This window comes from Lagopus leucura, unplaced genomic scaffold (genome assembly GCF_019238085.1).
Source record: "Lagopus leucura isolate 7727_CA_CO unplaced genomic scaffold, USGS_WTPT01 Super-Scaffold_100004, whole genome shotgun sequence".
NCBI lineage: Eukaryota > Metazoa > Chordata > Aves > Galliformes > Phasianidae > Lagopus > Lagopus leucura.
This window is the reverse complement of record NW_024962264.1, coordinates 49,151,248-49,174,157: the sequence shown is the minus strand read 5'-3', so window position 1 is coordinate 49,174,157 and position 22,910 is coordinate 49,151,248. Positions and strand designations below refer to the sequence as shown.

Here is a 22,910-nt window from a genome sequence, read left to right as displayed (position 1 = left end):
TATTCTCAGCAAGAAACAAATAACTTCTTTGCTAATATGCAGTAAGTTTGTTCTTTTTCAAAAGTGTGTTAAGGCTTACAAATCAGAGAAAGCTGTTAGAAAATATACAGCAACTGAAGCCCAGGCAGTTACTGAATAAAAACACCAGCAAAATAGTCTATGAAAGTGCTTTAGGTTGTGGGTTAATTTTGTTTTCTGTGATGATGGAATCTTCTAGATCAGCTAAGAGTATAATCCTGGTCTGTGCTCAGTAATTCTCCTTGCTGTAAAGAGTTCATGTCCCTCATTTTAAAGATGACTTCAGTAGTAACTTTAATTTAATCTACTGTTCTTTCTTATGTCCAGTTATGAAATAGTTGCAAAGGGTCAGCTCAAAAAATTGGTACTGATGAGCTTTAGCTTTTGTTTTATACATATTTCTGCAATTGTTTATTTCTGACAATTTTGTTCCTCTTATTAGGGCTACATCCTTCTAAGACTAAACTAGAACTACAAAAACATCTAACAACACTAAATAGCCAGGAACAGGCTTCTGTTTTTGAAGAGGTTAAGGTAAGCTTTAGTGTAAAGAACCAAAATGATTCTAATTTTTTTTGTGAACTATTCAGTGTATTTATATCATAGACTGTTTATCACCTTGTGCTTTATTTTCTGCATCATTATTTTTGATGTTTTTTTTTATCTTGAAATTTGCTTATTTTTCTTCTTTTTATTCTTCTGATGCATTAACTTCTCACAGGGAAAACCGCATGTGTTTTTTTTGTGGGTGAAGGCAGGAACTTGTACTCTGAGAGTGACCAAAACAAATTACTGTAACATTCCCAGATCGGAAGATGTCCTGCATAAAAGTTAACTAAGCTCTTAATACTCATTGAACTAACTAAAAAGAAGTTAAACTTTCTATCTTTTAAATAAGATTCAAGCGTGGAGGAAAGCATAGCTGGATTTAAGATGTATGATGAACATTAAAGGCAATGTCATTGGGCTTGTCACATTAGATTAGGAAACTTCTAACTCGTTTTTTTTTTTTTTTAGTACTGTTCCCTTCCTGTTTTGAGTCATTACACCCTCTGTCTTTGTCCGTTTCCATTTGGCAATTTATCATCCAGTACCAAATTTGGAAGTTGCTCTATGGAGTGACTCAATTTATTTGTATATAGCAGCTAGCAGGCACTGTTGCCTTCTTAGTAGTCTGTACATGTTTTAAGGACCTTGTTAATGCTTCTTGTAAGAAGCATTGCAAGCAATGAACTTTGGTTAAATCAGTGGTAAAATATATCTTCCTGCATATGTTTTTCTGTTGTTCTTTTTAGTTGGAGCGACTGAAATTTTATTTACTGTGTTCATAAAGCTTCGTGTGTTGTAACCTGGATATGCATAATTGTCTTTCTCAGGTTATTATTTATTCATCTAAGATGCTCTCCTGGCATTAGCTCCTCTGTATTGCATCTCTTGCATTACCTCAGTAGGCTTTAAACCTAACTTTGGAAAACCATGTTTTATATGATTAAATCCTCTAATTGTTTTTAATGTTTTTTTATGCATTATTTTATATCTAAATAGAGTGCATCAGAGGTAGCTATATTCACCTTGTACAGCCCTGCACACTAATTCATAAGACACTTGTCATTTTCCAAAAGTGAAATTTCTAGTGAGAAAGATGACTAGAAGCATCGTGAATAACAGCAAGACACACTTCGTGTATGCTGCAAACTCAGGACTGCATTTTTTTTTTAATGGACAAAAAAGTACTCTGAAGTTGTTATTTCCATGTAGCAGTTTCATAGTTTTATAATTGGCCTTTAGTTTTCACACAAAGTCTGTAATTTTGGTAGTGTGATTGAAGTGTTTCTCTGGCTGTGTTGTTGCTGCTTTTCTTGGGACTCTGCTGTCCTCTGGTGGACTGAGACAGTAGCACTAATTCAAACTTGTAGTTAGATATTGACAGTGAGAAAATGAAAAAGGTGGGATGTTTGCTGATCATGTTATGAATGCATATGACTGTGCTTGTGGTGTTTTTAATTAAAGAAATTGAGACCAAGAAATGATCAAAAAGAGAATGAGCTGATTATCTCTATTTTGAGAAACATGTATGAAGAAAAACAGAAGGACCATGTTCACGTTGGGGAAACAAAACAAGTAAGTAACCGTTCAGTTTTAGCTCATGTAAGAAAAAGCCAAGAAAAATCATTTATTCCATACTTAAATCTTATCTAAAGCAAACTTCCATCATTGGTATTTTGGTACTTCAAACTGTTGGCAGTGTTGAATACTGGTTTTCCTTTCAGCTAATGTCACGTGTCAAAATTAGGCATAGATTGCATGTTTTGAGATGTCCAGTAGAGTTTGGTTCCCGACCTTGGATGAAGAGATGCAAGCTATGGAGGCCAATAATTTTGATTGTCATTGCAATGAGAAGAAAGGAACAGTCCTGTCAGAGAATATATAAGCAATCTGTAATTGCTCTCACCTGAGCTGTGGCTTTTGCCACCTCCTTGACTGTGTGAGCCAATGTCCCAACAGCGCACTGGGCTTGATCATTGCTAAAATTGGTTATGTTGACTCAATAGCTGAAAGTTATTTCTTTTGTGTCAATTACCATTTGAAATGACCTCAAGAGAAATAGCTGAGAAGCAATGCTGTTGAGTCTTTTATGAAGAAGGGTTGAGGAACTCGGCTTGTTTAGCTTACAGAAGAGAAGGTTCTGGGGGGACCTCATTGTGGCCTTCCAGTACTTGAAGGAAGCGTATAAACAGGAGGGGGGAACGACTGTTTACAAGGGTGGATAGTGATAGGACAAGGGGGAATGGTTTCAAACTGAGACAGGGAAGGTTTAGGTTGGATATGAGGTTTTACACACCGAGGGTGGTGACACTGGAACAGGTTGCCCAAGGAGGTTGTGGATGCCCAATCCCTGGAGGCATGCAAGGCCAGGCTGGATGTGGCTCTGGGCAGCCTGGTTGGTGACTGTGCACACAGCAGGGAGTTGAAACTAGTTTATCTTTATGGTCCTTTTCAACCCAGGCCATTCTATGATTCTGTGAATCAACAGGAGAAATCACAGAGTTGCAGGGGTTGGAAGAGAGCTTTACAGATCAAGTCCAACCCTCCTTGCTAAAGCATTGCCATCTATTTCCAAAGAGCTAAGCTACTTTATGTTCTGTATCAGGTCATATCAGTGCCATTAAAATAGCTGTATTTATACAACATTGTTAAGTTTTTTGAAAAAATGATTAATGATTTTGGATGCCTTATTCTGTGCCTCACTTGAAATGCCTCAAGGAGATCTGTATTTCAAAAAATAATTGACACCCATTCTGTGAAAACTTTCAGTTCTGATTATTAGACCCTTTGCAAAATGTTGGCTGACTGCCACCGCTTCTGACTGCTGTGACAGCTATGGGCCATTGTGATACAAACTAGTGAACTAATATGTGGGGAGTAATTAGACCACTGATGAAATTGGGGAAGTAGCAGCAAGTCTTCATTTACTGTTCATTTATTTTGTTAATCTCTTCTTATTTTATGGTTGACTAGTTACTTACTGACCTCTTGGAGAAAGCAGAAAGAACACTTCATATTTAGTTTTCTGCTTTTTTGGCTCGGACTTCTCAGTGGAAATATATTTTTAAGGAGGAAAACAATCAAACAAAAAAAACACAACACAATGCTGTAGTGTAGACATAACAGGAAGCAACACTGTGTGGTGTTCTTAATCATCATATCTGAAATATCCATACTTGAAATAACACATAGTATTTAATAGTTGTCAGTTATGAATGGTTAGGAAGTAGAGATATAAAATGCAAGATAATATCTTAATATATATTCAGCGTTTTTTGAAAATTCCTAAGGCCTTCTGCTGTTCGTTTGCTCAGCTCCTGAAGCCAAAAGTGGTTAATCTGACACTTGCTAAGATGCCAAGGCTCTAAGAACAGAGTTGACTTGCTCTTAGTCCCTCATTACTCTGCTAATTTATCTCCAGAGCCGTGTGACAGCAGATACCTTTGAACATGTATTCTGGCTATGATACTTGCTTCAGCAGTCATTAACCCATGACTTGCTAGTGTCCCTGTTTCCTTCTTTTCTGCATAGCTATTCACTTTCATACTTGTCCTTCCACTGTATATTGGTGGGGTTTGTTTTTTTCCTCTCCTGAATTAAATACAAATGATGTAAACAAGTGATACTAGCACACAGATCTTTCTGAACAAAAATGACCTTCAAAGCAAGCTTTTTTTGTACAAACATAATAGCAGGCAGCATCTAACCAGCATTCTGAGCTTAAGATGAGTAAAAAGAAAAAGAAAATGTAAAGTCAAATTTTGTAGCACAGCAAATAGGAAGCTTTAAAATTGTATGTGGACAGAGCTATTTAGTGATGCTAGTGTCTCAAAGTTGTTCGGTTAGTTGTACGTGTTCTGATAGTTACACAGATTGAGCATTCAGATCTCTGAAGTTAAGACCAGGTAGAGAAAGCTACAGTGCATGATAGCCTCAAGATGAACCCCAAAAGTAACAGTGAAAATTGTGCTGCAGGCTTTAGGCTTAGATGCTAGTATTTTCACTGTAATGTAACTTTTTAAATTTGCTACTCTAGTCCTCACAAGCACTGGAAAGGAACTTAAATGTTTCTTTAAAAATCAAAAATATGAGTAGATAGTTGGCTTTACAATTGAAGGGTTCCTACTATTGAAGTATGTAGAGGAGTTAGGTTATTACACATCTTCATGGCACTTAGAAAGTCTGATATTTATGTGATGATGATGATGCTTGTTAAGTGTATCTTGGCTGAAGAAAAGTAATTATTTGAGAAATCTCCAATCTGTTACACTTGAACTTTAGAACTTACACAGCTGTGTTTTGGCATTAAAAAAAATCTGTCAGCACAGCTATAAATTCTCCCTGAAATGGCTGTTCTTCTGAAGAATGTTACTACACTCCAAAAATGTAGTATGAAGAAATTTTCTAGGGTAGTTTGGTAAGCTTCAATGTAAATATCAGTAGAGGAAAAGATATGAAAAACCCGAAACACTAGGAAGAAAGAATTGATGCATGTTACACAAGTCTTCATACTTTTCACTGAGATACTGCTCCACACTGGTTTGCATTTCACATTTATGTTTTTAAACACAGACTTCACAACCGTCTGCTGAAAATGCTGTAAATGAAGTGCCCAGCAGTGCTCCAAGATTCAGATTAGATATGCTGAAGAATAAGGCAAAAAGATCTCTGACAGAATCGTTTGAAAGTATTTTATCGCGTGTAAGTATCCTTGTGTTTATTGCCTCTGAACATAATTTTGTTGTTTTATTTATTCAAATAGTGGATACACCACATTTGCTGTCCTTTTGGGTTGTAGCTAAGTGGCTATTAAAGATAGACTGCAAAAAATACCTGAGTACGTATTAGAAAATGCCAAAACAAAGCAATGCTTTAGTAAGCAAAATAGGAAGTCCTGAAAGAAGTGAACTAATTCCTCGATGTAAATAGTGCATATGCATATAGGCATTTCAAAAACTGAATATGAAGTTGAGTGTGGGAACATAGGAAAGTTGCTGCTGTTTTATTTTTTGGGGATTTAGAAAATGAAAGTAATTACAGATGTTCGCTTTTAATTATGTAGAAGGAAATTACTAGGGAACTGAGTAAGCATATCTAACAAGACAGTGTTTATTAATAATGACAGAACTGATGAATACTGAGGCATCTGAACTTTTTAATCCTAGTGTCCTGGTTTTCACTGAGATAGCATTAATTTTCTTCGTAGTGACTGGCTTAGTGGGTGTTTTGGATTTGAGAGGAAAACAGTGGTGATAACGCACTGATGTTGCTAAGCTGTGCTTACAGTACATCAGGGATGTTTCAGCTTCTTGCACTGCTCTGTCAGTAAGAGGCTGGGGCTGTACACAGAGCTGAGAGGGAACAGAATCAGGACAGCTGACCCATACTGGCCAAAGGGAGATTCTGTACCACATGGCATCATGCTGAGCAGTAGAACTGGGGGAGTTGGCCAGGAAGTTGCTGTTGACTGGGGCCTGACTGGACGTTGGTTGGCAGGTGGCACACTGATTGAATGGTGCATCACTTGTATTGTGAATTCTTTTATTTATGTTATAATTATTTTCCCTTCCTTTTCTATGCTATTAAATTGTCTTTATTTCAACCAGCGAAGTTTTACTTTTTCCCCAGTTGTCTGCTCCATCCTACTGCGGGGGAGTGAGCAAATGGTTATGTAGTGCTCAGCTGCCTACTAAGTTAAACCACAACAGCCAGAGACTATTTGAAGGCAAGGAATGTTAAGAACTTCAGAAGGCACTAAGAATATGCAGGGATTTGGGCAATATCATAGGTAAAATCCTTCATAAACAGAGTTGGCAGTACCTCTTAGTGGGAACAACTTGAACTCCCATGTAATAGTCATCCCCAAGGAGCAGATCATGAGCAAATGGCTGAAAATATCTGCTAATTACACAACAGTGGCTAAGGAAACAGATCTGATGTCAGATTTAAGTACTGCTTTGGCCTACAAAGTGACTTCTCATTCAAATATTCTTTGTTCTACGCCTCCTTTCAAAGCAGATACAGTGCAAAGTAGGTTCTTTAATAGTGGTTATAGTATGTATGTGCAATATGTGATTATATTCACATATAATGCGTGTAGTTGCTTATGGGAATTCCCTAATTGAATAGGCGTCATTGAAAGTGTCAGTAACTGTCCTGGATGAAGCCTCTGTCTTTCACAGAGATAAAGAGAAAATTTGTTATTGACTTTGAAAGCTACAGGTTCTGTCTGCACTCTGAAAAATCTCTTTTTGGTATGCCCCATTTCCTGGTTTCCCCCTTGTGTTATAAGCTTAATTGTTGGTGTGCTTTGTTTCTGCAGGGCAGTAAAGCCAGAGGTCCTCTGGACAGTTCTAGTGGATCTGTGGATCTGGAGGCCTCTGTATCCAATACCTTAAGCAGCACAAATAAAGTGAGTAAATCCTGTAGTGCATATATGTAGTGAGAAACTTCTGTTACTATACCTAAAACAGCTAGTCAGATGTGAAATTCAGTTACCAACTGATCGTATAACTGCTCCAACATCTTGTGTTTTGGTTATGCTTGGGGAGCACACAACCGAATTGTGTGTGAAAGGAAATAAACCTCAGAACAACCGATCAGAATGATAAAAGCAGAATCATCTAGTAGAATCTAGGTACACCCTCTTTTTCCTAACTGTAAGAGTCCTGCTCCTGCTTGCTGATCCATTAGGGTATGTTTTTATCCCTGTGTTGAGTCCTGTTAGGTTGATGGGGATGTGCTCACTGCTGATAGCACCTTGGATCAACCATTGTCTTCCCTTCCACTTTCCGCTTGAATCAAATATTGCTGTTTTTTAGGATTTGTAAGTTGATTACCCACATCACTTTCCATTTTCAAAATATACTTAAATCCTCTGAGGAATAACTTGAACAAACTGATTTCTCAGCTTACTCTGGTAACAGAAATTCAGATTAAGAAATAGGAGTCAGATGCTAGCACAGTGGTAATGTGTACAGTGCCATCTGTGGAGTTTCACTAAATTCTGTACTGTTGAACAAGGTGGGGCCCATACTTAGTCTGTATTCCTGATCTACAGAAGTTTCAAGCTTTAGGTCTTCCCTGGTGTTCCTTGTATTTTAAAAAATAACAATGTGATTGGGGTTCTGTTTGAATTGGAAACTTACTGTGCTACATATATTGTATATTTTGTATATATGGATCTTATGCAAATATATATATATGTGAACTAAAATATTATGTAACATCTGAGTCTTGCAAAAATGTGCAGCAAAACAAACTTGATAATTACCATGCTCCTGACCCTAATCTGATTAGTTTCAGCCCTGAAAGTACCTACCATAAATGCAGGATTGTATTCTCAGGGAATATAAAAGTAAACCAAGAAGTGGAGTGATTTCCTTTTCTGTATGGCTAGAAAGATTTTAGTCTCTGAGCAAAATGTTACAAACAAATAGCAAAGAGGAAAGATAGTCATTTTTCTTGGACACAGCAGGCTTGGGTAGCTATCCATTCTGCTCTAGTGCCTGGTCAGATATATAGGACTCCTGACTGGAGGTATTCAAAAGTCGTCTTCTGCTTGTGATTTTGAAAGAATGGCTGACTTTGCAAGAAATACATGAGGTGGGGAACAAGGGAAAATGCATCATTTTGGACTAAAACAAGGCACTTAGTCATAGGATTGAAGTCTTTTGTGTGAGACTTCTAATAGGCAAAAAGAATCTTAGTGTTATTAAATGAAATGCTAGGTACACAGTAATCTGAAATATCGCCTTTTTCATTGCTGTTACTGGTATCTAAACCTAACTGTTCATTTCCTCTTATCTCTGAGTCGTGTTCAGCATACAGTAAATTATAATTGCTAGCAAGATTATTTTTCCTCCGTAAAATGGAGACTGATTTGTTGACCTAAATGATGAAGAACAAAACAAAAAAACATCGAAGATTCTTTCTTTGAGATATCGTGATTAAAAATACGCAAACTTGAAGCAGATCTCTGAGGGGGTTTATAATGACATGGAACTGCAACTCCAAAAACTGAATTTAAAACCACATGTTGATTACCCTCTCTTTTGTTCTTCTAGGAACCACCATTGTGTGAAAGGGAGACAGACAGAGTTCCTACACTTCCTCCGGAGAATGCTGTCAAGGCCAGTGGATCAATGGGTGATCTCTCCAGTGACCCAGATAGTTATGCTCTGGATCATTCTGTTACGTTACCTCAACAAAGCTTTCGAAGGCGAGCAAACACACTGAGTCATTTACCGTCAGAAAGCCGGGAGTCTCTGGTACCTGTTGAAACATCACCATCTGTTCCCCAGAGGAAACTTATGAGGTATCACTCAGTGAGCACAGAAACTCCTCACAAGAGAAAGTAAGACTTACTGAAAGCAGGCTGTGCTTTCATTTGTTGAGGGCATGTTTGGGATGGTGATTATGTACCAGATTTGTCCTCCTAGTGGATAAGAAATGTATCACAACAGTTTATCTCTGAGGTGGTTTCCAGGTACCTTGTTTGCAAAAACTGATTTTCCACAGGGGGAAATGAAACCTGAGATGTGCATTTCCACATTCTGTGTCACAAAGCTAAGTGTAAGGGCAATATAGGACTGCTCCTAAGATGTTAGATTATGTTTTTATAAGCAGTGTTCAGTAACTATTGTTGTTGATCTGCTAAATGCTACATTTACCTTGTAATTTACCTTGTGACTCTGTCTGTATACAGAGAAAAATACTGTAGCATTTCTGATGCTGCAGATCTTGCTGTTTGGTGAAATCATGTATAATTTTAAAGTAACACACAAACTTGACATAAATTGACATAACTGTTGATAGATGTGAAGCTCCTATGCAGCATTTCAATGAGCCTATGTAAATTTTACTTGCAAAAACAAGCTACTGGCTGCCTTAATGCTAGTATTCTTCAAGCTGTCCTGCTTCATAAGCCTGCCTCTGCATTTTCAAAGTCTTTGAACATTATGGCAGCTTTCTTTCCTCCCTCTATTGGCTTTTTCCAATTACTATGGAAACGCTTCTGTCTGTAGGCTTCTGTTTCACTGCCAAAACTCCTCGTTTACACAAGTTAGGCAGTACAAAATCTGTACGTGTTCCAATTCATTTTTCCCTGCAGGAGGCAGGGCAGCATAAGAACGTGCCTGGGATTGATGATGACAGCAAAGAAAAATTAAATTATACCATTAAAAGGAAACACAATCTAAGTTGCCTTTTCATCCCTTTTTTGAACCTTTTTAATTCTTAAATACCAGAATGTGGTTGTGGTGCAGTTTAGAACTTGTGCTGTTGGTCTGTCGCCTTCATGAAAGTTGCCCTTGCATTTGTTGCTGCTTGTTCAGACAGTTTCTATCCTTAATATATAGGAATGCAGTTAAAAATTAAGTGTATTTTTAATTTCCTTGGTTATTGCTACTTAGGGGCTTGATTGTATAATTTTTTACTAAGGCTGAAGTGTGCCTGCTCCTTCACATAATTTAACCTAGAAAGAAATCACTCGTTACCTACTGGAACATACAGAACAGGACTTAGAAGAGCTGTACATTGAACAAGTCTTGTATGTTTTATGAGTTGGTTTTTATTAATAGCTTACACCAGTAGATACGCTATTTTTTAAACTCAACATTGTTGATTGGGTTAGAATGCTCAGCCTCTTGCAGTTACAGCATTAACTGTGAAAAATGTATGAAATGGCTGATTTGTATTTGATGGGTTACTTTCAAGAATTAGAGAAGATATTTCACTTTTTTTTCTTCCCTGTTTCCTCTCTCTTACTGTTTTGTTCTTTCTGTTACCTCAACTCCATTCCTCTGGTTGGAATCCCACCATACGGTTTGAACACATCTGTCGGCGAATCTAAAAGTTCTTCTGGTCAACTTGCACGTTCTCCTACTCTAGCTCGTCTTAATCCCTCGGCTTCTTCACCCAACTTTTTAAAATATCTAAGGCATAATTCAAGTGGAGAACAAAGTGGGCATTTTGCACAAAAGAGGTGAGATAGCACCTGTAGTCTGGGATAGGGTTTGTTTTACCATGCTATAAATATGAAGCTCTGTATTGTAAGTAATTGAAGTTATTTAATAAAAATTTCAGGTAGTAGAGTTTTATGGGAGGAGGAACTCAGCTGCTTTGCTACTGGATGTAGCTCTGATACCTGCATAATTTTTTGTTTTAATACAGAAAATTCTTTCAGACACATGGCATTCTTTGGAGCTGGTTGCTCCAAAGCAGCAGCTTGTTATGCAGCAGACAGCAGCCATAAATTGTGCCAATGATAAGATGCCAAGAACCTGAGATCCAGCTTACTCTGTCTCTCCTGAATCATTCAGTTCTGTTTTGCTTTGTTCATGGCGATGCAGAAATACATGAACTTTCTTTTAATATTCTTTTTGCCTGACATCTAAAGGCAAATTAACTGTATTAACTAAATTGGACAAAAAATGACTGGACTGTGAAAAACCAACTGAGGGGAAAGAAAAAGGCAGAAATGAGCTCATGTGTTTGTCTTGTTTAATTTGTCATTGTTACACTCAGTAGTATTAAATGATAATTTTCTGTGCCTTGTTTCTTAGAACAAAAATGTGCATTGAGGAAAGCACATTAACTTTTCATTTCCCTGGGATCCTGAAATAAGGATCTGCCTCAAAATCTTAACCATGCAACTCCTTCAAGTTGAACTGCTTATTTTAGCTCAAAATGTTAATGAGGCTGAATGGCCTTGGAAGCACTGTCTGCACTTCTGGCAAGCAAATTTTATTGTTTGTTTTGGCGTGGTTTTTGTTGTTGTTGTTTGTTTTTCTGGAAGGTATAGGTTTCCTCTTCTCCTGAGGTGACAACTCTTCTGATCCAGGGAAAGTACTGAACCCAGAGCTTGATTTCACCAGTCTCGTCATTTGAATTTTCTGAGCACTATCTAGTGTCCCTCTTAATTTAGCTGCACCTCAGAAGTATGATATAATTCAAGGGAGGAAATGTGAGTCTTCAGTGTCACTTTTATTCTATGTTTATCCAGGTCTGAACATCATGCTAACAGTCCCTGACTTCAGTCCTGAAGTTTAAATTCTCCAAAGTAGATTCTTCTTCCAAAGTAAATTAGGAGGTAGATTTGTACATACAGGAACACCTTCTCCATCCCTTTCTCTATTGTTAGTGAGTTAACATCAACATAAGTGTTAAGTTAATGTGTTTAAACTGAATGAGGTCAAACTACCCAAGCTGACTGCATTTCTCTGTGTGAAATCACCATGTAATTGCAATTGATTGACGGTGAGATTGTAAGGGAAACTTGTTTACAGGGTACACCACACGACAGCAGTATGTTCCTCATGCTCAGTACCAGCTACTAAAGAACTGCTTTATTTCATATCTTTGAGGCAGACTTAAATATCATCCAAATACAATATAGTTTCTCACAAACTCTTCTCACTGAAATTCTGTTGGTCAAGAGTAAATTCTCCTACTCAAGTGTTTTTGCCAAGCCAAGTAATTTTCTTTTGAGTTGTTCTCATGTCCTTCTATTAACCAGCTTCTGAGTACGCTGGGAGGTTATTATTTTACAAGACAGAGCAGAACCAGGAATTGTGTTGATCAGAAGACTGTTGAAGTTTGATTAGTGCTCCTATCTGTTGCATAAGTAAAGCTGCAATCCTAAATAAATCATCAGTCAGAAAGCTCAGCTTTTTGTTTAAATATTCCAAGCTTGTCTGAATAAAAGCCTGTTAATGCTTTTCAAAACACTCTTTGCCAAAGTTTTGGATTTCATTTGCTAGTACAAGGATTATCAGAGCCAGCTTTTCTTAACCTTTTCCTCCAACCTTAAGCAATCATTGAAATTGATACTTAGGTAATTTTTCAATTATAAAGTAGGTATTGGTTCTTACTAGGTTAAAGGAATTGGAAATGTGCACCAAGAATCTTGTGATATAACAAAGAACAATGTTTACTGGAAGCATATTTATTTATGTTTGAACACTTTAGTTTGCCCAAACTATTTCAAAGTAGTGCTTTGTTAGTGGTTTTAGTTTTGACTCTGGTTTCCTCGATATTTATGCCTTCAGGATTTAGCTGCTGTCTGTTTGAAGCTTAGCAGTATGTGTTATTTTTATTCTGTGGATTTATACTTCCTTGTTCTAAACTGTACTTTTCCCAACTACACTCTCAGCATCTCCTACCGTACTGCCTTAAGGAAAAAGCTTCATTCTTCCTCTTCTGTGCCAAATTTCTTAAAATTTCTGGCTCCTGTAGATGAAAATAACACCTCAGACTTTAGGAGCACAACAAGGTAGGGTTTCTCTCTTTAACCCCGGAGGTAAAACTGTATTATTCAAAGGTTTCTTTGTTTGAAGTATTTGAAATGCTTCCCACACTTGCAAAATCTGACTTGTGCAACAGTTCACTTGCATGCATTCTGCATGTGATTACTGTCAAAAGCATGGAGCTATCCCAGACTCCTCTCTTGCAGTGTTTGCAGAGCTTATCTATTTTGATGTTGCGACGGTCACGCAGCTTGCATCTCTTCACTCGTGATTATTCCTGCAAAAGGACTGTTAGCAGTTTTTAGTTAAGAGAACATACGTGGTTTGCCCTAAGCAATGTCAACCTCCTGAGGGTAGGAGCAGAAGATGGTCTGTAAAATGCTATTCTCAGTTGCCAGAGCTGTTTGAAGTTCATTTATCAATCTCAACTCAAAGACTAATGTAATCACTTGGAAATGGGATTTTCAATAGGAAGACAGCATTGCTGTACATTTTTTTTTTCATTTAATAATCTGAATAAAAACTTCAGCTGTGTAATTCATTTATTCTATCAAAGGAATAACAGCCAGGGCCCATGGATGCTGTTCCCAGATTTGTTGCTTATTTCACACGGTGACTTGGGAACACAAAGATTAAAGTTTTTGCTCTAATTTTATGTTGTGAAGGAGTGTACTATGTGTCTGACTCACAGAATGCTAGAAGTTTAATTAATGTTTGTAAAACTCCTTAAGGATTGCTGATAAAAGGCACCAGCAGCACTCTGTCTCCTACAAATAAGTGCTACTTAGTGTGGGTGGTACAATAATGAAGGCTGCAGAATGGTAATGATACTTTGACATACGCCATCATGTATCTTTAATGCAATGAGTTTAATGCACTGCCACAAAGAAAGTGGAAAAAGAAGTGAAATTATAGAAAGCAGGTTGCACAGAGCTGCAAACCCCTTCTAGTGAACTTGAGTGATGTTTGCAGCCTTGCGTAAGCCTGCTGCTACCAAGCGAATTTCACCCACCTAACACTTACAGCTTGACACAGCATGTGCACAGCACACTGCGCTTCTTAGCAGATGGTTCTTATTATGCTCACTGAACTCTACGTTGCTGTTCCTGGCAGATTTGAGTAACCTACTCATAAGCCATTCTGTGTTCTGCAATTTTAGTGACTACGAATCCAAACACAGCCAGCAGGCTGCTGGTGCTGACAGCCCCGTAAGGACTCGACGACATTCTTGGAGACAGCAGATATTCCTGCGAGTGGCCACTCCTCAGAAAGCATGTGATTCTCCCAGTCGGTATGATGGTAAGTCTGTATTGGATTCCATGAATGTTGTTAATGGGTATAATCTGTGGATTGTGGTCCATTTTGTCTACTGTGTGGGCATGCTTGCCCAATGCTTTGTTTGTACTGGCTCTGCGGCTTTCCACTTCTGGATTATGTTAAGCTCACCAGTTCTTGGAGTTCTTATTTTTCAACTTCATATGTAACATAGTTCTGATAGTGCAAAATTTAACTAACCAGGGAAGAAATTCTTTTCTAGATGTACTGTTTTAATGACAGCAGGGGGGGGAGGGGAAATCACCAAGCGTCACTTCCAAGAAAATGTGATCCTTCTATTTCATTTTGCCATGCTAAGTATGAAACCAAGGACCAGAAAAATCCAACCCCAGAAGAAGGAATTAAATTTCTTTCATGACTTCAGTTGAGTTATATAATGTTTACTTCATACCAGACTGGATTTGACCTCTATTGTGCTGCTTTATCCTGTAATTTCTTACCATGTTAGCAGTGATTGTCCTCTGTACCTTATTTCTTTCTTGGAGATCTATAGATGTAAAGAAACACAGACCAGGGAAAAATATCACTGCGCATGAGCATGCAGGTACATTTTACACATCTGACCTTATGTGAGCTTGGCACATGCCACATGACATACTGGGATCAAATGTGCCCCAGGGAACTTTTGGCTCCACATAATGGTTTTTGACTCACTGGAACTTGAATTTCACTGCTAGAGCTCTGCAAGCTTTACCTTCTGTCTCATCTCTATGGCCACTGCATAAGAGCCACAAGGAACTGTAGGGAACAGTGCACTGTAATAAACGTAGTAATGAAATGCTGTTTGAATAGGCTGGGAAAGCTGTCAGGTTAACAGTTCTTGAAACATTTTTACTGCATCTTAAAAAGAGACCTTGATGAACGGAATGGTGCACATTACAGAAGTGTTTTTGTCATTAAAGAGTTGCTGGCAATGTATTTGGACTTAATATGGCGTAAGCTGTATACAGGCATAGATACCTCCCTCAAGTGTAGTATACGTCAAAACTAAATCTCAAGAGCCTGTCAACATAAATATACACGTGAAATGCTCTCCTATGCTTCGGAGTGTGGGAAGGGGATATTCAGCCTCAGCTGTTCTCTGAAGCTAATAGCGAATTCAACACGTCTTTCTGTAATTGAAAGCGGATTTGCTAGTTTTTGAAAGCCACAGAACATTCCCTGATTAAATGGGGAAAAACAAACCCACCCCAAACTGAAAACTGCCTGTCCAGACATATCCTTTGAGACATAATAGTTGCAAGACACAATTCTAACAACCTACAGCTGGATAAGCAGCAAAGTTGGAGAAACGTGTATGGCAAAAAAGGAAAACAGGAAGTGTTATTAATCTGGGGAGCAACTTAAAGTAACTGCAGTTTTTATTCACTCTTGTTTTCCTTATCTGGTTTTGTTCCAATGTGCATATTCAGTTTATGAGCAGAGGGAGAAAACTCAGACTTTTTCTTAGCAAGTATTAGAGTTTTCTTTTTGGATTTTTGTGAATCTCTTGGAACATCTTTTGGCAGTGAAGTTCCCGAGTGATGATCAATTCTCTGTAGCCTTTAAGAGTGATCTTACCTCACTCACTATCTCAGTTAACTTAGTAGCCCTCTGTAGCTCCACAGAAAATATAACTAGCTATTTTTCATCAGCTTGTTCCTTTTTCTTTAATCTTCACTCAAGGAGAAGCAACGTACAAAGCAGATTTGATCAGTTTGATAAGAGTTAACTGTAGTTGGTTTTGCATATTTTAAATTCTTTTTTTAAGGTTGCCTTGCTCACTTTAGACTGATGTCCTTTGGAAACAGACTTGATGAAAACGGCTGACATAAGATGACGAAAAGATCAATTTCAGCCAAAGTTGATGGAGAACAGAGAGGTGTCTAGCATCCTGAGTTCCCACATGAAGCTTGCTGCACCACGTCCCACTTCAGACCCTTTCTTCTTAAGGGAATGTTCATTAATAGTTTGAATGCTAAACTTTTGTCTCCTGTAGCTTAGCTGGAGGGAAATGCTTGTCAACTGTGCTTGCATGGCTGCCTTGTGTTGCACAAGGCAAAGAGCTAACTGTTTTCCAGGTACCATCATTTAAATGTACGACTTGCCTTATACTTGAAGGAGGCTGTCAGAATCAGTGGAGTTAAAAAATAATACTTACAGTAGATATACCGAAGTGTCTTTTTCTGTGCCAATTGTGAATCCTACCTTGCGTGACAGCTAGACTCAATCCAGCCCCATTCAGACAAGGTATATGCTCTTGAGACAACAGGAAACTATTACTTCTGGTTCTTAAAGGGAGCAGTGTCCCACATGCACATCCTTCCTCCTGCCACCTCCTGCTTGCGGGTGCTGCAAACTCACAGCTGTGTTCTCCCCCCTGCCACTTTCCCAAGGCAGTACTGAACTTGAAGGGTCTGTGATGATTTATGATGAAGCACACAGGAGGTGCATTATGCAGTTTATTGTCTGGCGGGGAAGCTTGTCGCAGCCCCTGCCTATATCTCAATCACTGGTGAGCCTGAAGAGGCTGACCTATGGTATAGGAATTTTGAAAGATTTTTCTGCATATGAAACCCCTATCAGAAGAGACTGGGTTTGCGGGGGAAAGCTTCACCAAGGAAGGATCTCCAGAAAGAGATCCTCCCCCAGTAGTCAGCCCTTAAATGGGGTCTAAGAGAGATGCAGCCAGGCTCCATCCCTTCTGCTCACACAGCTGAATTGCCTTCACCTGTGCTCCCAGGGCTGACCGAGTCTTTTTCCCAGGTGCTCAATCAGTGGTTCAGACCATGACTCAACAGTTCCCATACAAGCTGGAAGATAGAAGTATGCAGGGTTGAGATCTTAGTTTTAGTGTAGTGAGCTGTTATGCAACATCATCTGCTGTTTACCCGTTGTCATGCTCCACATCTCCTCTTACACTTTTTGTCTATGTCAGAAAGGTTTGCATTTGTAAATGACTTGGTTTGCTTTCCTTTTTATTTATTTATTTTAATATCTGCCAGAATTGCTGCATGGCAAAATTAATACTCAGCCATCCACTTGTAGTTGGAAAAGGGTCTAAAATACATTTTCAGAACAGTAACGTTTCTATTGAGTAAAATTTTTCTTCAATACTTTAAAAAAAAAAAAAAAAAAAGTGGTTTATGGAAAGCTGCTGAATATGGAGCCCAGTCTGGGCTGGAAGGTGAGGAGCTGAGTAACTGTGCTGCTGTGGGCAGTGTGGTGCACTGGGGGGCAGCGTTTCACTCACTGCCAGCTTAAGGCAAGCTCTATATCTTGCACTCTGGTATTCCTTTTTTATTTGTATCCTGTGAAGTGGGGGTAGATGGAAGAGGAAGAGTACAGTTTGTTAACAAAATCGATTACATCTGTTACAGTACTATATTTCTTTTGAAAAAAGACTTTGATCAACCTCTTTTTCTAAGTTATTTTGGCCTCTTTTCTGTATATGACTTTATTTCTGCTCTTGTTATCTTAAACATTTCAAATTATACGTTTATATCTCCTTGCTCTGCTTGGACACAGGTATTCATACCTACGTGGAGTCTTTCTAACAGATTACATGCTGTGGCTAGGCAAATGGTAGAATTGTAGAGATTGTTTAGGTTGGAAAAGACCTTCAATTCCAGACCTTCAAAGTCCAATTGTCAACCTGACTTACCAAATTCTGTCTTTAAACTGCATCCTTAAAGCATCAGTAAAAACTGATTTTAACCAACTGTATTGTCGTACACAAATTTTCAAGAATTCCTCATTTGGCCATTCCTTGAAGTTATGTTATGAGAGTAGAAGAACTTGGTTTTTCTTGTGATTCCACATCTGAAGTTTTTTAGTAACAAAGCGATCTGATCACGCCACTAAAATGATTGTATTTTCTTGTTTGTTTATTGACCTGAGATTTGTGATGTTCAAAATGAAGCGAAGAAAGAGAGTCTGGGGCAGAAAATTAGAAGTTCATGTGGAATATTCCATGCACTGTATCTTGTCAGACTTATTAAGTCCTGGAGAGAGTATGTGGTTGGTAAGCAGCACATTCGGCGAGCCATGTGTAGAACTCCATAATGAAAATGGCCGTAATGCATCATGTTTGAAACTCTTCTCTGTTAACTTCCTTTAAAGATAAAACTAAGCCTAAAATAAAGCATTTTTCTACATGAAGTGTTCCAGCTTCTAATCAAAAACAAGATGACAGGATTCAGCTTTGAAATTTGAAGTTGGTTATATACCAAGTACTTCTGAAGAAATATTTTTTCTCTTGTATTGTTTTTGACTTTTTGTGGTTCCTTTTAGAAGGTTTTCTTCCCCCACCCCCGCTTTTTTTTTTTTTTTTTTTTTGCAAAGCCTGGTTTAATACTGAGATCGGTTGAATAAGAAAAGGTCAACTAAAGTTATTCTAGTCAATTAGAAAATAATTTTCATAAAAATAAGTTTTAAGACAATATTTTGATTAATTGCAATTGGAATACTTTCATGTCCTAACAGAAGGAGAACATATTCATTTATATTTGTTGTGGCTCTTTCTGGAGCTAATGGAATTTCCTGTTCATATCACTACCCAAGTAATCAAATATTGACCTTTTAATGACTACTGCAGTCATTCACCAGCTTTTCATTTATGAACTTTCCTCAGTGTGATCCTCGGCAGCAGTACATTTTGATGGTTTCTTATGGTCTTTTTTACTTTGTTTTGTGGATGGTTTTTGCATGATAGTTGTGTGTAATAAATGTGTTGGTCCTTTTGGAGTAGGGACACTTATGACTGAGGCCCTGTCACACAAAGCCAAAGAGCTGGTTACAAATAAATGGATCTGTATAAATGCCATCTCAGTTCATTCTTACTGTGGGCCTGCTCTCAGCTTATTCTTTCTCGAATGTCAGAGGAGGTGGGAGCATCATAACACTACGAGTCTGAGGTATGTGTGCATGTGCTAGTTCATTTATACGCTTTCATGAGCAGTGAGGGGTGTAATATGTTTGAAAAGAGTACAGGTCAAATGTGGAAAAGGAGTCAACAAAAGCTGTTGAGATTGGCAGATGAAGAAGGAAGCAGTCTTTCAGCATGTGCTGATGTGTTGAGATCCTCCTTAAATATACTTATTAATTTCTCAAGTTTTGAAAGCTGCACATGGTTTTTAGTATATGGCACCTTGGTTCAGAGGAATGTGTGCTCCCAGCTATGTTCAGTTAGGTTCAGTTCAGTTGTTACCTTTGCTTTCCCTGTTTTTCTCCAGATCAGTTATATATATTAATGAAATACTTGGTTTCTTGTTACAGTATATCTGTAACTCCACTCTGTTCAGGACAGGAAAGCTGCATGGCATATTTGTCAGTCACTCTGTTATGTATTCCTGGACATGGATTAGTGTTGACTTACAAATGTCCGTTTTTATACTTTGCTTTAAGGGGTTACCTGAACATTCAGCCTCCCCACCTTTGCCAGCCAAACACCTGACGCAACTCTGCAAACTTACCAAGCTGCTTGAGCCATTAAATGGGTTTATTTTGGTTTCTGTACATCCTGGTACATGCCAGTATGGTGATGGGAAGAAAAACAGGTTGTGAATGTGTCAGATTTTATCAGTGTAGACTTTAGACTTTCTGTTAAATGTCCACAAGTGATAAGAGAAAGGAGGAGAAAAAAAAAAAAGAAGAGATAGAAAAGGAACTGCCATTTGGAAGTCAAAACCAAGCTTAGAACTCTTCCACGAAGGAATTAGAGGTAGGATTGACAATGGTAATAGTTCAGCCTATAGAATTTTATAACCTTTCTGCTGTCGTTCTCTTTTGTGGTTTTTTTTTTTTTCTTTTATAGCCTTAACCTCTGTGAGCTAAATTTCTTTTAGTGTCTTTAGTTTGTCAGTAACAGATGAGAATTTTCATTTTAAATAGAAGCAGGGCCGTGCTCCCAGGAGATGCATGCTCTGCAGTGATGCAGGTGTTGCAACGGTGAGGTTTGATTGCCAGAGGGCTAGAACTGAAAAACATAACCTGTGAAATAGAAGATGAGCTTTTAAGTTGGTCATTGAGGACTAGTCAACAAAATTTGCATTGAAAAATTAGGTGTACGTTAAGGACAGGAAAAATTTAAACTTATCCTTCCTTTAAGGGAAGCAATGTCTTCATTTCATGTCTTTGGCAGCCTATTTTTTTTATTTTTATAAGTGGTTGACAATAAGATGACTCTGCAAGAAGTCTGGTACCCTCTAACATTGACATGCATATATCTGTACTTAAAACCAGAATACATGTTTGACTCTAAAAGATCCATAAATCCCTGAAAGGATGAATTAATGGGAAGAGATTTGTTTCCCCCAAGATGTACATGCATCTTATATTGACTAGTCTGAAAATGTAACAAGAAGCAAGTAGATAACAGCATACAGTGGATAAAAATGTTCCTACCCATACCAGTTTTGTTTTTCATGTTCACATTTGGTGACCCTTTTTGTGAATTCTTTTCTCTTAAATTTATGTTATTTTGTGTATATAATGCATTATTAAAGACAAAAAGGACTTTCCTAATGGATTGAATTCTTTTTTTTTCCCTAAGTTCCATGTCTGCTAAAGCAAGTAAAGCCAGTTCTGACAGTTATTCTTAAGAGCATTTCCCTCATGGTTTTAAATATGCATTAAAAATGGGGCAAAACCTGCTATATGTAGTCATTGTAGAAAAGGATGTGTAGCACATTGCTAGTGGTACACTGTGTACATCAAAAGCAAGAATCAAATCAAGATAAGTTTCCCTTAATTGCCAGCACAAGTTGAGTTATTGTTCCTTCTCTACCTGATCACTTAGCTAAAGCTCTTCTATAGTTGCAGATCATTGCCTAGGGATGTCTTTTTGTCTTTTTGTACCTGTGGGGGAAAAAAAAAAAAACAAAGTTTCTCATTTTATTTTAAATGATCTAATATAATTTCTTCATTATATTGATATAATATATACTGGCTCCCCAGTACAAAAAAGACAGGGATCTCTTGGAAAGAGTCCAGCGGAGGGCCACAAAGATGGTGAAGGGTCTGGAGCATCTCTCCTATGAGGAAAGGCTGAGTGAACTGGGTCTGTTCAGCCTTGAGAAAAGGAGACTGACAGGGGACCTGATCCAGGTCTATAAATATCTAAGGTGTGGGGGGCAGAATGGCGAGGCCGGACTCTTTTCAGTGGTGAGTGGAGACAGGACAAGGGGAAATGGCCAGAAACTGGAGCATAGGAAGTTCTGCACAAACATGCGCAAGAACTTCTTTCCAGTGAGGTGACGGAGCACTGGAACAGGCTGCCCAGGGAGGTGGTGGAGGCTCCTTCTCTGGAGATGTTCAAGACCTGCCTGGATGGCTACCTGTGCGACCTGCTGTAGGGAACCTGCTTTGGCAGGGGGGTTGGACTCGATGATCTCTGGAGGTCCCTTCCAACCCCTACAATTCTGTGATTCTGTGATATTTTTAATAACCAACTGTATTTCTCAGTGCATCTGGGCCAGTATTTCCTACTTTGTAAAGCATTGCCATGTAAGCTGTAGGGCATTTATCATTTACTTAATTTACTATCCCATGAAGTTCACTGTTGTCTGAAATGCTGTAGATACCCAAAGCCTGGAAATCCACACTTTTATCCAGAGTTTGAGTTTGTAAACTTTTAAATTGTGCCTGCTAGCCAAAGAGGTTGCATTTATTTTTATAAATACATTTTAGTACTTGAATTTAACTGTGGTAACACAAAGATAAATGTTGTATAAGAAAACAGGTGCCATTTGGATCCGCCCTATTCCTCTCTGACTCTTCAAGAGGAAAAGACTGACAGTGGCAAAGCAGAAAAGCAGAAGCCAACAGCTGTGAACATTTCCATTCATATTTAGTTGTCTGAGTTCAGTTGTGCCTTCGAACAAACAAGAAAAGAATAGCTGCATATGAACTGTGTGAGTTGACACACGATGGCTTTCTGAGCAGAATTTAAAGGGGTAAAAAACCTTTCATTTTGTTAGTTTGTAGAGATATGGTATTTTGCATGTATGTTGTGTTCAGTGTGAAATTTATCTCTATGCTAGACAATGATAAAGAAATGGATCAAGAAACTACCATACAAAATAATTGCTTCGGGAGCATGAACAGATGTATTTGCCCTTGTTTGGACAATCTGGGCAATAGGATTTTAGTTACATGTATTTTAGGTCGTTTTCTTGGATGTATAACTGGTCAGCTTCTCTGTATGGAGATATTGCTCAGACATTCAGTTTGGCTGAGGAAGAAGTGCTGCGGCTATGACTTAACATGTGGAGTTGAGTAGAAAGAAGTGGGTGGGCTTTTGATCATTCATTTTAAAGATGGCAAATGAACTATTTTTTCTTCTAAAAATAGACTATTGAGTTTTCAGAGAAGCTGTATAAAATAATGATAAAATTAAGTGACTATAGCAGGCGCTAAGAAGGCAAAGTACAAGAACTTCTTATGTTGATAACTTAATGAAAAACCAAATGTTCCCTGAAAAGAAATACTTTCTCAATTTGCACAAGGTTTATTTAATTGTCCTTTTCTTTTGTAGTCTTTTTAGACTTCTTAGAATTACCTTGTATGTCTGACAAAAAGAATCATTTTGTGGTAGATCAGTTGAAACCAAAAGAAAAAAATGCGCAAAGTTATGATGTCATTAAAAATGAGAAACAAGAGCATAAATATCTTAGTTGTTTGACTCCCTTTCTATATGTTTACTTTAAGAGCAGGTAATTATCCCGTTGTATGGCTTCAGTGGTGTGTTTGTGCAGCTATGGGTGTGGAGTTTCTTTGTCAAAT

At 38.1% G+C, this 22,910-nt stretch overlaps 1 protein-coding gene across 13 annotated transcripts in view; it reads left to right on the top strand.

The window, feature by feature from the left end:
• Positions 1 to 22,910, top strand: part of TBC1D1 (TBC1 domain family member 1) — a 95,730-nt gene that overhangs the window by 52,572 nt on the left and 20,248 nt on the right. For 6 of the 13 annotated variants that reach the window (XM_042871073.1, XM_042871072.1, XM_042871074.1 and 3 more), the window contains 8 exons: positions 461 to 552; positions 2,029 to 2,139; positions 5,137 to 5,265; positions 6,887 to 6,976; positions 8,631 to 8,920; positions 10,421 to 10,549; positions 12,719 to 12,838; positions 13,972 to 14,111. In XM_042871073.1, the coding sequence (XP_042727007.1) occupies positions 461 to 552; positions 2,029 to 2,139; positions 5,137 to 5,265; positions 6,887 to 6,976; positions 8,631 to 8,920; positions 10,421 to 10,549; positions 12,719 to 12,838; positions 13,972 to 14,111 (1,101 nt within the window). Of the gene's footprint in view, positions 1 to 460; positions 553 to 2,028; positions 2,140 to 5,136; positions 5,266 to 6,886; positions 6,977 to 8,630; positions 8,921 to 10,420; positions 10,550 to 12,718; positions 12,839 to 13,971; positions 14,116 to 22,910 lie in introns of those variants that run through there. The other 7 variants (XM_042871075.1, XM_042871076.1, XM_042871079.1 and 4 more) reach the window with 7 other exon arrangements.